This window comes from Crinia signifera, chromosome 7 (assembly GCF_055691185.1).
Source record: "Crinia signifera chromosome 7, ASM5569118v1, whole genome shotgun sequence".
NCBI lineage: Eukaryota > Metazoa > Chordata > Amphibia > Anura > Myobatrachidae > Crinia > Crinia signifera.
The window spans coordinates 137744355-137759558 of NC_139223.1; the positions used below are offsets into that span (position 1 = coordinate 137744355).

A 15204-nucleotide genomic window follows, 5' to 3' on the forward strand; every position below is an offset into this window, starting at 1 on the left:
CATTACTTCCATTGCGGACAAACTGCAAATATAATATCAACAATTTTTGGTGGTGGCAGAACTGTAAATGAGCGGTATAACCTGCTCTTAAGTCTTTGTGGTGGTGTTCCAGTGGGTATTATTGAAGGAAAATTGATCATGTGCCGATGTATCGATTTCCTTATATATTCATTACCTTATTTGACCTCAGTGTGAAGACCCCTTAGAGCTCCGTGAGAGTGTAACCTTATATGATATGACCAGTAACGAGGACCACAGATACAAGGTTTAACTCTAATTTAATAATGACAAAAACAACATATTTATACATAACATACGGCGCTGGTTCAATTATATGATTGGTTAATATTTGGTGCAGAGGTAGGGAAATAACAGCATCTAGGTGGGGTGGCTTATACGTCGCCTTATAGGGGAGTGTGTAGTATTCGTTAGTTATGAGAAATTACAGGATGTACAGTTTCTGAGGAAAGTTACAAAGTACATGATAGCAAGCGAGTACTGGAAACAAGCCAGAACATAACTTCTTGAGATAAGCAGGAACAGAAACTATAAGACAGAGAAACAAGATGGCTGATTAACCCTTCAATCCCCTCTTAGAATCAATGTCCTTTTTAGACAATTTGATTCTTGTAGATGGCATCTTGTTTGGTACGGTGAATTTTGACATATTCACCATAATCTTCTGGTGAGGGAGGGCTTTTGGCGAGATCAGTGTACATAGCAGGTGTTACATTATCCAGGTACTTGGAACCAATCTTCTTGCATATGGGAAAGACACAATATCCTACTATCATAAGTACAATAATTACAATGAGGATAAACATGCCTATTTGTGTTAGTGCGTGTTTCCAATCGTTTAACCATCCAAACCAGCTACTCCAGGGGTCCGTGACACCTGAGTTCTTCTTGAGTTCGATGGATAAATCTTCTAGATGTTTAATAGCTAGGGTAGTTTTCCCATTAGGACCTGTGTTGTCTGGGATATAAGTACAGCATCCATCAACCTTACCTATGTACACACAGGTTCCTCCTTTCTCGGCAAGCATCATATCTAAAGCCATACGATTCTGAAAAGTCATTTGAGAAGTGGCTTCTAACTGTTCAGCAATACCTTTTAAAGCATCTCTAGTATCATTAACAAAGCGCTGCTGATTATAATATATATAATTTATCCAGTCCACGTTCTTATTGATTGTCACTTGGGGAATCAGAGACTCAAAGCCGGCAGCGACTTCATCTCGAGCCTTAAATTCATCTGGAACTCCCCGAGGGACACCAATAGTATCGATATATATGTGTGGATCGAAACTTTCCTTGGGGGCATCTCTCTTAGCTCTAGAGTGTGTGTTTGTGTTGCCTGTGGGAGGAGGTTGAGGAAGGTTGGCTGGGAGGATGTGAATGGGCATGATAATCTTTGCCAGGGCACATTCTCCTTTCCAAGGGCTATTTAGTTTTGTCCTCAATTTCATATCTCCACAGATAAAATAGATATCGCCTAATGATTTCTTCATGGTGGGTATGCTGATATTTCTTCGTTCAGTACAATACCCGTCAGGAAATAATTTCATTTGTACAACATTTTGATCAGTACTATTAGAGAAATAACAAGTGTAATTACCGGGGTAAATAGTTATGGTACTACCAGGGTTGGTATTCTTTGTCATAATGGGGTATTCCTTTTTCCATTGTTCACATTTGGCCTCTTCCACTATGGTATCAGTGTATAAACTAAAAAAGCACTTATCCTGATCGGGAGGTATGCGTATGGGTACAGTACCTAAATGGGGTCTGGACTTTCCACATACATAGCAATCAGTTTGATTAACCTTGCGGGCATTATACTTCATCCATTCTAACCAATAGTTTACGTCAGATGATCCAGTCTCTATGGATATAGTGTCTTCGTAAGTGGGGTTGTTAATGGCTAACATTTCATTAAAAGTAGTGACATGTGGTTTAAAGAATGATGGTGGTGTTTTAGGTTTTACAGTGGCTTTGAGGGCGGTGTATTCTGGGTTATCATACATGTCTTTTAAATGGAATCTTCCCCTTGGGCCCCCGCTTTCTCCTGATTGATATTTACCCATGACATATAGTCCGGCATCGCCGGGGGCCGGGTTTTCTAGGTTAATGATAAATTGGCTATTGCAAGTGCCCTTTTTTCGTAGGGACATACGGGTTAGTAAGGATCGACCATGGGACCATTTCTGGAGGCCAACATCGGGGCGATATCCCCAGTCTTGGCTGCCCTTAAAGACAGTGGTATCTGCTCTAGTGTTCCACCCAACAGCCCCCCATAAGTCGCAAGAATCTCCCCAGTAAGTGCTGGTGACACAGATATACACGTGACTTACTGCGTGTGGTGCGTGGTGGACATTACACAGCCATGGCAGCGGTGGTTCTCCCCGATTCCCGCCTTGATTGTTTGAGCAAGGTACAATATCACAATAAGAAAAAATAAAAGTAGCGACAGTCGTGCTAGAAGAATTATACCAGAAAGTAAAGCGTCCATCATTTTGGGTTATATCAACTTCAGCAAAACAATTATAAAGAACAAGCCCGAGTAAAGTCACTAGGGCTAAGGTGGGGGGAGTCATATCCTGTAGCGTCGTCCTCGGCTTCAGAATGTTGTACCCCTGATTCCTCGTCACCTCCAGCCGGCAGGTCTTCTCCAGGTTGGAGGTCAGAGTCACTGACTCCCGTTAGTACCTCGTCCTGTTGGAGGTCAGGGCTGTCTGCCCCCGTTATCACCTCTCTCGTCCCGTCTGTGTAATTCTCTGGATCAGCGTCGGGATCGGTGTCGATCTGCGGTGGGAGTGGAATTTTCTTCACTCTGGATGCATGGATCCACGTTGGTCCTTCGTCTGTGAGGACAGCCGTCCTGGTGACTGCGACCACTTCCGTCTCTGGTCCGTAGGTGAAGTCTCCAGGGTGCTTGTTTCTCGGCAGTACCTTCACTACGACCTTGTCTCCAACCCTGAATGGGTGAGTGGGTAACTGTGGATGAGAAGGATTCTTAAAGATAACATTTTGCTCTAACTCATTAAGTTTCTCTATTAGGGATCTGACGTACTCTTCTCTTATTACGTCTAGATCTCCCTCAGTTGTAACCAGTGGTTTCTTTGCCCAGGGTGTGGGAAAAGGCCTACCCATTAGTATTTCGAAGGGGGAGTATCCTAGAGTTTTTTGTGGCGTCATTCTTATTTCAGCCAATACAATAGGGAGGATTTGTTTCCATTTAGCGAATGTACCTCCCGTGGCTTTACGTAATTTGTCTTTGACGGTACGGTTCATGCGTTCCACGATACCGGAACTTTGAGGGTGATATGGAATGTGAAACTTCCATTCTATTTGTAAAGCTTTGACCAATTCTGCAGTAATTTTGGCCGTAAAGGCTGAGCCTTTATCACTATTGATTTGGAGCGGGCATCCCCATCGCGGAATGATTTCACGCGTGAGTATGCGGGCTACGGTTTTTGCGTCTTCTGACTTTGTGGGGTATGCCTCGGGCCATCGTGAGAACATGTCGACAATGACGAGGGCATATTCCTGTTTGCCTGCATTGTTAATGTGTGTAAAGTCTATTTGCAGGTGAGTGAATGGAGTGGTTGGGTATTCTAAGTGTTGGTGTCTTGCTTTGTCTGGGTTATTTGGGTTGTTTCTGAGACATATTATACACCTACTGATGTATTGTTTAATAAGTTCTTTCACATTTGTGATGTAGAAATCGTTTGAGAGGAGTAGGGTGGTTGTGACTATACTATGGTGTCCCACTCCGTGGTAATGTGCTATGAACAGCGAAGCACTGGTTTGGGGAATGCATGGTTTCCCCTCTTTGCAGATTAATCCAGTCCGTGGATTCTTCTGCAAAATTGGATATGTCCAGTCTGAAAGATCAGAGTTAGAGGCAGCTGCCTGTAATTCTGTGAGTAAATAGGTATCATCTAGTGAAGGTGGTGAGATGATAGCAAGAATGAGGTTGTAAGTTTCTGTATTGGCAGCTCGTTTAGCAGCGGCGTCAGCTAAGGCGTTGCCTCTGCTGATGTCGTCTTTTCCTCCAGTGTGAGCTTTACAATGGAGAATGGCGAGTTGTGAGGGCAAGGTAATTGCGTGCAACAGGTCAGTGATGAGTTGGGCATGGGATATGCCTTTTCCATCAGCACCTGTGAATCCTCGGCGTTGCCAGATCATACCATGGTCATGGACAACACCGTAGGCGTATTTGGAGTCCGTGTAGATTGTTACAGGTTTGCCTGAATATAGGTGACATGCTCTGGTGAGTGCAATGAGCTCTGCAGCCTGTGCTGATTGTAAGGGAACTGCCTTTGCCTCAAGAGTGATATCAGGAAGCTTAACTACCGCATAGCCGGCTTGGTATGTGTTGTCATTTGGTCGACTGCAAGAACCGTCGACAAAGATCGTGTCAGCGTTCGGGACAGGTATAGTGTACATGTCTGTTCTGGGCGAAGTTTCTGAGTCAATAGTCAATGCACAATCGTGTTGAGGAGGTGCCTCGTCGTCAGGGCCTCTTAGTCCTAAAAGGGCATTGAGTACGGGGACCGGACCTTCAGAGTTTGTTGCATATTTAATGGTGAGAGAAGGGTTACTAAGTAGGAGTACTTCATAACCACTGAGTCTTTGAGCTGACATGTGTTGTGTGTGTAGGCCATTGAGAATGGAAAGGACGTTATGTGTGGTATGTAACACAGTAGGGTGTCCTAGTGTTAGTGTGGTAGACATCTCAACAACCATTGCACAGGCAGCCAGGGCTCGAAGACAAGCTGGCATTCCTTGCACAGTGACAGGCATTACTTTTGAAAAAAATGCGACAGGGCGCATTTTGCCTCCGTGAAGTTGGGTGAGCACACCCGCCATAGTCGTACATGTGTCCCTTGCAAATAAATGGAATGTTAACAGATAATCCGGGAGGCCGAGCGCGGGACTCTTTACCAACATTTCTCTTAACTTTGCAAATGCAGAAAACATTACATCCGACCATTCTATAACCTTGGGTTTGTCCTTGAGTGTACATTGTCTCAAGATGTTATCATAGTAGGAACAATCAGAAATCCACTGTCTGCAGTAATTTACCATACCCAAGAAAGACAGCATATCCTTCTGGGTAGTTGGGGTGACCAGGCCCAATACAGACTGTATGCGTTGTGCACTGATTTTCCTTTCTCCCTCGGAGAGTACAAAACCCAGATAATTGACATTCATTTTGCACCATTGCAGTTTTGCTTTTGACACCTTGTGTCCACATTCTGATAACCAGTTTAACAATGAAATTCCATCTAACCGGCTGGCCTCCTCGGTGGTACTACAGAGAAGCAGATCATCTGCATACTGTAGCAGGACAGAACCATGGGGGGGGTGCCAGGGAGCCAATGTGGCTTGGAGGACTATGCTATAGACCACTGGAGAGTCAATATAGCCTTGGGGTAAACGACACCAGGTTAATTGTTTACCCTCAAATGAAAAAGCAAATAGTAATTGGGTCTCTGTGTCTATAGGAATGCTAAAAAATGCGTTTTTCAAATCGATGACACTAAAGTGGGTTGCGTTTGCAGGGATTGCTGAGATGAGTGAGTTTACATCTGGTACTATAGGTGCAATAGGGACAATGAGGTCATTTACTTTTCTCAAGTCCTGTACGAACCTGACAGCACCGTCAGCCTTGGCAACGGGGTTGATGGGTGTCGAGTAAGGTGAGATGACGTATCGGAGTATGCCTTGTTCAAGGAATTCTTGTATCATGGGTCTAAGACCTTCTATCTTCTCAGATGAAAGTGGGTACTGTCTACAGAACACTGGCTGTGTGTCTGGTTTGAGTTTGGCTTTGTAGGGTGTGCATGGTACGAAACCAGTGTCATAAGGGCCAGTGGCCCAAATTCTATCATCAATTTGATGAAGTGAGTTGTCCAGAGTATTTTGTAGTGACACAAAGTGTGGGGAGGTGACTTGGAGCCCACTCCCTTGTGGAGAGGGTAAGATGGAGATGTGGAGTTTACTAAACAAGTCACGGCCTAGTAAGTTAACAGGACATTCTGGGATGATCCTGAATTGGTGTATCCCTAAGTGTTTTCCCTTGTCAGAACGTATGATAACTGGGTCAGTCAGGTAAGTGTCTGTAGGTATCCCGTTGATTCCCATTGAAGGAGTAGTCTTTTGCAGTTCACCATCATAGTTAAGAGAACACAAAACACTGGTGGTGGCCCCGCTGTCCACTAGAAAAGACAGTTTTTTATCATCTACATACAATGTGATGAGGGGTGAATCTTCCCAATGAGTAGTGAACTGTGCAAAAGATGGGACACCCTCCTCCGGGCCCCGTCAGTGGGTAGGGTCAGACCAGTCCACTCTGAATCGCACATGGTCTTGAACTGGTGTAGAACCTGATCGGGACAGTCCTTGTTGGGGCCTTTGTGTGTAAGGTTGTTGTGGTTTCTGGGAAGGGAATGGACAGTCCCTAGCCCAGTGTGTGTTTTGGCCACAGTTAAAACAAGTTGTCTGTTTAGGGACTGTGCCAGTGTTATTATAATCCCTGTTATATGGTGGTGTACGGAACGGTTGACCTTGAGGGGGCCTGTGAGGTCTCCTGTGGTTGTTCTGTGGGAGTCCCCTATTTGATCCATTGGGTGGGCCCCTATTGTTGTTCTGGAAGTTGTGAGTAGAAGTGACAGGAGTCTTCTTCATGTCAAAACATCCTGCTGATTCTTTTTCATACAAGTGATCACTAAATTGAGTGATGTTGTCAGAGGTCCAGGTAGAGACACTCTGTTTGACAGTGGTGATAATAGATGGGTGTAAGTTATTAATAAATGTGGAGATGAGGAGTGTATCCATTCCAGGGTCTAAACCAGCCTCCTCAGACCAACATTTCTTGAATCTTTTCCAAAATTCAGTGACTGTCTCAGTTGCCTTGTGTTTACAGGCCACTGCGACGGGCAGGGAAGACTTGGTTTTAAATACTTTTGTCATTTCTGTACTTATTTCTTCCCACATGGTTTTTACGCTGTCTGTATTGTTTAAAGGATAATCCTTAGTGGACATTTTAGCTGGACAGTCGACGATGGTTTTTACGTTTTTCCAATCCCATTTGGAGTTGTGGTCAGTGACGTTGTCAATAATTAATATGATGTCATCATGTGTATAGTTACGGCCTGTACAAGCCTTTTTGAGGTATGCTACAGTGCCAGTGGGACTGACATGAGGTTTGGGACAATGTTTAATTATCTTATTTAATTCCTCAAGGTCCATAGCCTTGATGAGGAGTTGGTCTCCTATGGTAATGAAGGGGGCAAGAAAACGTGAGGCAGAGGCTCCGGAGGCAGAATCATCGTCTCCGGAGGTTCTGTTATCAGTTACTTCTATTTTGGTGATTTTTCTACTGGCCCTACTAATACTACTTAGTGACTGTGGATTTATAATGGAATCATCAGCTGATTTTCTGGTCTTTTGTTGTTGTTTATGTTTAAGCATCTCTGTGGCATCTTTTATTAATTCCTCCAATTCCTCCTCAGTAGGTTCTGTTTTAGGGGTTTCGTCGTCAGTGTCAGATTCTTCTCCTAGTTGTTGGTTTACAGGGGGTATGACGTTATTAACAGGGGGTACTTGTCCTGTAGGTATTGTACCAGACCCCGGTACACCAGGATTGGGGGGTGGTGCACTGGGGTATAGAACCTGGTGACTAATGGCCATCAGGTCAGTATCTGTCAATGAGGGATAGACTGGGCTATAAGGGGGTGGTGATAATATTTTAACAACCTTTTTAATTCTCTTCTCCTCTTTGTCATGTAAAGATTTAGATATGAGTTTTATTTGTCTTTGTTTCTTGGTGATTGTTGTGTCATGCCAGAAGGGGGCAATGGTGAGCCATTGTTCACCTCCTGCAGACATGTATTTCATGTCCCAAGACGGATCAGCATCATACCATGGCCAGGCTTGTTTGTCTCCAAGACACAATCCTTTAACCATTTCCATGTAATAGGGGTAGTTGCCGCCATCTCTGGGAAATGCATCTTCGCTCCCACAATTTTCAGTCCATCCCGCTAGATTATCTATCCATGGGTTGATTAAAAAATAATTAGTGGGTGAGTTACGGGCTACGTAATCTTTACATGTCTCGTTAGGTAGGGGAGGTGGATATGTTACAGTCCTTTTACTTTGTTTTGAACCCATGTTTATTGTGAGTTTGTTTCTGATGTTTCTGTGAAAATAGTTTCCACTTCTTTATCTGTTGTTGGTGACTATAATCTTCACTGAAGTCTAGGAAATATAGTATCTGACTACTTTCAGGTAGTTGGTGAATCTGCTCTATTGATTTGGGACAGATAACTGGATAATTGAAGAGATTAATTGGTATATCCGTCACAAAGAAAGGGTATGGTTGATCAATGTATTTTTGTATAACGTCCGTGCGCAGATGGCAACCTAATACAAGGACCGCCTCTACAACAGTACCGTTAGAAAAGGACGTGAGTGTAGATTTGAACCTTATAAGTTCACTATTGGCAGATACTAATTTCGGCCAATAGTCGTCTCTTTCAGGGTTGTGGTACCAAAGCACTATACTACACTGACAATCTTCACAGGTTCCTATTTGTGGGTGTCTAGGATGTGACATATGTGACTATGATATGAGAGCGTGAAAAATTCAAAGTGTGCAGACTAGGGGCGCCGTCACAGAAAGGCAGGTACAACCTGTTGCAGCAGGCTGTGAGGGTTGGTCTTTGTCTGCTCACTTTTCAGAATTATGTATTCACTTTAGACATCTCATATAGTTTTAAATGTATAATGATTTTGTTAGTAGGGACCACAGACTGTCTACGTGACAGTGGATAGAGTCTAGTGGTTCTGATTATGAGAACTGTATATGAAGCCTCACGTTGCGTTACTCCAAGAAGGAGAGCATAAAGTCCGCAAGTCTGTTGGCATACAGTAATCAAATGGGACAAGTGGTGAGATTAGTGTGCGTGAACTTACCAGCCGCACGGTTTACAAAGAAATACAGATATCACAAGTGTGTATACTTACCAATCACACAAGGATATTGAAATAAGAAAAACTTATACTTCAAACTAAACATAGTAAGGAAATTTGGCCAATGAAATAGTGGGTGTTCAAAATGAGGTTCTATTTGGATAAAGACCCGTGGTCTCTTCGTACTCCAAGTACGGTATCTGATCCTAGATCAGTGTGTACACAAAACAAAGATAGAAGATTTTAACTTCTATGAACTGACATCCGATATCCCCCGGGGATAGAGTCATAGGTTCAGGATCGAGTTTGTCCGTAACCTCACAGCGGTCTCAGAGTAGACTTGTGGAGTCTGCTGACAACCGTGTAGGAATGAACTTCGAATCCCGGACGAGCCCCCATTTGAAGGAAAATTGATCATGTGCCGATGTATCGATTTCCTTATATATTCATTACCTTATTTGACCTCAGTGTGAAGACCCCTTAGAGCTCTGTGAGAGTGTAACCTTATATGATATGACCAGTAACGAGGACCACAGATACAAGGTTTAACTCTAATTTAATAATGACAAAAACAACATATTTATACATAACATACGGCGCTGGTTCAATTATATGATTGGTTAATATTTGGTGCAGAGGTAGGGAAATAACAGCATCTAGGTGGGGTGGCTTATACGTCGCCTTATAGGGGAGTGTGTAGTATTCGTTAGTTATGAGAAATTACAGGATGTACAGTTTCTGAGGAAAGTTACAAAGTACATGATAGCAAGCGAGTACTGGAAACAAGCCAGAACATAACTTCTTGAGATAAGCAGGAACAGAAACTATAAGACAGAGAAACAAGATGGCTGATTAACCCTTCAATTATCATAGTGGTGTGCAGCCCTATATCGAGGCACCAAGTTGGAGAAGCTTACTGTCCCTATCCTCGATTTTCCTTTGGTTTCAATTACTTGTCTTCTGTGCATCCTCTTTCGGAGCTTTCGGTTTCACCAGAAGTTCGGCTTCCATGCACTTCTGGTTTCCCTGCTGCAGTATTTGGCAACAATATTCTTGATCCCATCATGCGTTGACAATGCAATAACTTGGAGAGTGTCATGACTACAGAGGACATGTACCACATCATGTAGTCTGGATATATCATTATGGGTAGGTGAGGTTTCTAGATCATTAGAGGTCTTTGTAGATCTTCCTAATGTTTTGAGATGCAAATTATTAGAACATCATGCATTCGGAAAAATATATAGAAATGCATGACATCGGTATACAGGCTTATAGAATTCATATTTTTATGAAATATGAATATGAGACATATATTTGTCTGTGGTGTACACATATATAGTGTAACACTGTATTTAGCTTGTTAGCAATTGGACCAGGCACACTTTAAACCAAATTATTATTATCATTTTTAAATTAGAGGGCTTTAATGGAAGACTTTCATGGACAGCATGAAAGCATCAGCACTTCATAAAAGACACTCTCACAGTATGATACTAGTGCCCCCATACTGTATGCACAGTTGGATATTGTAAAGCCAGCAATTTACACAATGTGTAATGACTTTGCCAACAGACCTTTGCTTGTACATTGTGCTTTTATTTAAAGACACTGCTCCCAACCTAAACATTTAGAAAGCTAGTGACTAGTCTAGCAAACAGTGGGTACAAGTAGAGTAGTACATGATTAGCAGGGTGCCAGGGGTAAAGAATTCCAGAAGTATCAAGAGTACATGGAGACTGGAGGGGATGCAATTTTTTGTGTTATTTAAAATGCCTTTTCTAATGCCGCATATCACATTGTGAAAAATATTTTTAGATGTGGTTGTGATTGGTGGGACCAGTCAGTTTATGTGTTTTGTGTACTATGCCTATACAGTGCACCCCTGCACCTCTCACTCCCTACTTCCCTCTCTCACCCCTGAACCTCTCACACCCTTCTTCCCTATCTTTACCATGCAACTCACTGCCTCCATCTATCTCTTTTACCTGCACCTATCACTCCCTCCTTCAATTGTAGCTAGGACATAGTGTTGGGAGGTCTGTGGAGTAGCCATTACAGTCCTTATACAGGATGTGTGGGCAGGGCCTGGTTAAAGGTTCCAGGTGCCCTAGGCTAATACACATGTAATTCCCATTGTAATTCTGCTCAACACCCATGTATGGGCGCTCGTGGTTTCCACATTCATACTTCCCATTATATGGGTTATATAATTAACAAGTAGGATCTAATGCTCTTGGCGTGTGAAGGAGACTTTGGCTTTTGACTGACCAGCAGGGGCTTTAGTACAATGTACATAAAGTAATGTAATGGTTCTATCAGTAAGTTACATTGGCACAGCCATCTGAGTGCCTTAAGAACATTACTTCTCTCAGTACGTCAGAATGGGTGATAGCTAAGAAGCATGTCTTCCTTGGCTATCACCAATGTAAGGTGCAAGGTGTCCCCCCCCCTCCCCCCTGAGTCCTGGCAACCTAGGCTGCAGCCTAATCATCCTTTTGGTTAATTAGGCACTGTGTGTGGGACACTAAAATAGCATACAGATGCATCCTGAGCACAAATATATCAGATATAATTATTACAGATACAGCTATGTATACATTATGCAGTAAGTAATTCTAGCAGTCGGGTCCCCATTTACTGTGATTGAATATTGGGTGCCTGCATGTGCTCCCCCCCCCCCCCCCCATCCTGCAACACACACACACACACACACTTGCTTACAAATTAAAGAGACACATCTTTAAAGTATTTTAACTCACATAGAGGAACCTATGGGTACCTTTTCCTCTCAACACAAAGGATCACCATATGTAAGTAGATAACAGCTGCCTCACTAAAATTAAAATGTTTATTAATATACAGCAGGCTTAAAATGCGACAATGTGATTATATATGTGATTTATATGACTGATGATAAACAGCACGTCACCTGAACAGTAGGTATATGGCCAGTCTCCACTGTCTTCAAGGATAGCTGTATGCAATAAAACAGTGTCAGGAAATAGCCAGAGACTCTCCACCAACGCGTTTCCACATTTATGTCTTTATCAAGGATTCTTAATAAACCTTGCTAATGATAACATTAATCATGAAACACGTTTATTGAGAGTCTCTGGCTATTTTCTGAGGATTATTAAGACTAGATGTATTTTGAAGCCAGTGGCTGTGTCCTTGGATGCAGCTTTGCTGGCTTCAGTAGGGTGAATTTCATATCCTTGTAATCCTTAGTAATCTCAGGGTTACTCAAATATCTGATGTTCACTCAGATGGTCTTTGATAATGCATCCTTGGACTCAGTAGCAGATCACATTTTATCTTGATTCAGTAATTTTTATTGAATTTTTCAAAATACCATTCAAACAAAACACCCAAATGAGCAGACATGTCAATAGATACATGGTATAAGACCAAATTACTCGCAGTTATTAAAATCACGTAAACAGTATTAAACAGTATCAATAATTCCTTGAATATTTCTGGCACTGAATTACTGTAGTGTTGGCACGTCTGTGTGGTGGCCATTACAGTCCTTGAGGCAGCCCTCCCTCTACTCACCAACGTGAGAAGAAGGGGGGCTGTCCGTAACTGCTGCAAGTGCTCATTGCAAAAATGAATGCACTGAGCGAAGTTGTGGATCTGCAAAGGAAAACGACTATTCCGAGTGCTCAAAGTGGTGTTATGCCATATTTTTGTATACCAATCCATTTAGGGCACTGGTTACACTCCTTCAAGCATATGTCGATTTGTAGCTGAAATGTGTATGATTTTGCATCAATTCGGAGCATGCACAGTGTAAAAACAGGCACAATATCGCTGAATCAGCCCCGGAGTGTATACAAAATGCATGAAAAACATTTTGGCTCGTCCTTTATCTTTACTTTAAGTTTATAACATTGACTCGTCTTTAAAGACAGAACAAAAATAGTGCTGATGTCAAAGGGAAAACATTCTGTATTTGCAGCGATACATGTAGTTATGGGCAAATCTTTTGTTAATTCCACTGTAGAAAGCATTCACTGTCCTAAGGCTAATTTATCTGGCTAAATTCTCTGTTTATTCTAGATCCAAGCCTTTATCTTTAGCTAGTTATTGTTAGAGATAACACTGAGATTTGAGATTTATCCCTAACCTAACAAGAGCTGACTGCTCCTAGCACACTGTGTTAAATGAGCTCTGATCCAGTGAGTGCTTAGCCTTTCATATTATATATGTGTGGCTGTACATTCAGCCTTGGAGCATTACTTTGTAATTACACTTTTGCAGTCTGGTATTTAATTGCTGCTTAAAACAAATATGACTGAAAATCCTATTTGCTTTATTGTCCTGATTTATTTCAACACATATAGAACATTCCCCATTAAGTTGTGTTGTATTCTTGTGGGGTTAAGGTAAACTCAGGAAGTACATAATTTTTATTATTATTAGGAGTCACTCATGTTCCTCTTTTTGTACCATTTGGGACTGTTAGTAGTGTACAATAATAACAAGAACACTATAACGAGAATCTGAAAGGGCTGTCTTGTCTTTCAAGACCCTAGAACAGGCCCCCACAAGTCATGAGTGTCCTGAGCACCAGGGCTTAAAGTGGTTCACAAGGGGTAGTGGAACTCATCCCCCCCCCTGCCTCTGCCCCCCCCCCCCCCCCATTAGATGGACTTTTGGCACCCCTGCAAACTACAAATTATGTGCCCTACCTACCATTCTTAAAACTGGGGAATTGGTCTCGCAAGGAAGGGGTGGTCACACAGTTGTGCACAAAATTCAAATTTTGCAACACAGTAGCACCATCATATTCACATTACACCGCATGTAGTGACCCTTTTAATATTACACCACATAGTAGTGTCCCTTTAAATGTTATGACACAAAGCAGTGCCTCTTATTCCATTTACACTACACAGTAGTACTCCTTATACATGTATGGCACACAGTAGTGTTGATTCCACATATAATAAAGCACACTGTAGTATTGCTTATACATATAATACCCACAGCAGTAGTACTGCTTATGCAAAATGTTCACAGAAAGTGTCCTCCATAAACATATTTGCCTCTCTCCAGCAGATTCCTCTCATTTCTTCTTCACTTCAGCGGTGGTGATGGCATGACATCACATATGTCATGCCAGAAAAGGAAGCCGGTTGGACAGGCTTTTCTGTTGGAATTACTGTGCAGGGCTGAGGTGGAACTGAGTTCCCCCTACCATTGCAAATGGTGTAACTCAGTTCCACCCCATTCCACCCCATATTTACCCCTGCTGGGCACCCCTCAAGAGTATGAATTTATCAACAAAACGCAGATTATCACCTTCTGTGCTGGGAAACATCGATTTAGATTTTTTCTTTAAATGAATTTCTTATTAAAATGTCATATTATAAACAACAACAACAACAACAACAACATCAACAACAACAGTAAATGAAGTGTTTGGGAAGGTTCCCATTCATTCTTCAAGATAGTTGTGAGATGGTTAAAGATATATAAATAAAAAATGATATCTTCCTCCTATTATCTCCCACAGCAAGAAGCAGAATTTATGATTTGTGTTTTGCTGTCACCCAATAAATAATGATATATCTGAGTCAAATGTTTTATGATATTTTGATGCAAGAACAAAACCAGCTTACAGTATATCATTAATGTGGGACACATCAGCACAACATTTGTGTCAGCGTAGCGTAGGGTGTTGTACATCACCTATGGATCTGTCATATTTTACGTGCTTTACATTAGCCAGTGAGCCCTTCAGTCCCTGCCGTTAACATAAAATAAACCCATCAATCTCAATCCCTCGCATTATGTTCAGTTTGATTTATAGAAAATAAAGTCATTGTTTTGTGTTCCATTTGTTCCACGCCGAAATTTGCTGAATGACGAAAGATATTGTGTCATCTATCACTGTTTTTAGCGTTATCCTCTCTTTCATACAACTTTATTAAATAGAGAATTAGATGATGCTGCTTATATTACAGTCAGGAAAGATATTGCTTTGCATATTTAAATTCCTGTCAATATTGTTGATTAAAAGAAAGACTTACAAGGACCCACTCCATTCCCAACCCATTTGGACCGGTCGTGCCTTTCACTGTCCAAAGACATGCATGCTCATCTTAAATACTAAACATAGTGATTCTTATGGTTACAGTCTTCCCTTGTACCAGGCCCAGTTGTGAGTAAATTAAGAAATTACTATATGGCTATGCCCTATAATACAATTAG

The 15204-nt window shown here is 42.0% G+C and overlaps 2 protein-coding genes across 5 annotated transcripts in view; one reads left to right on the plus strand and one right to left on the minus strand.

The window, feature by feature from the left end:
• The window catches only part of LRP1B (LDL receptor related protein 1B), a 1445580-nt gene that overhangs the window by 919855 nt on the left and 510521 nt on the right, over positions 1–15204 (plus strand). The gene's annotated exons all lie outside the window — the stretch shown is intronic.
• LOC146020616 (uncharacterized) lies at positions 262–3791 on the minus strand. The gene is made up of 2 exons (XM_083153871.1): positions 2725–3791; positions 262–2682 (listed from the first exon to the last, which is right to left on the minus strand). Exon 2 carries the CDS (start codon positions 2595–2597, stop codon positions 612–614), a length of 1986 nt encoding a protein of 661 aa, XP_083009997.1. The 5' UTR covers positions 2598–2682; positions 2725–3791; the 3' UTR covers positions 262–611.

Excerpts from the sequence above, each read along its gene's own strand:
- LOC146020616 (XM_083153871.1), bottom strand. The coding sequence starts at position 2,597 with ATGACTCCCCCCACCTTAGCCCTAGTGACTTTACTCGGGCTTGTTCTT.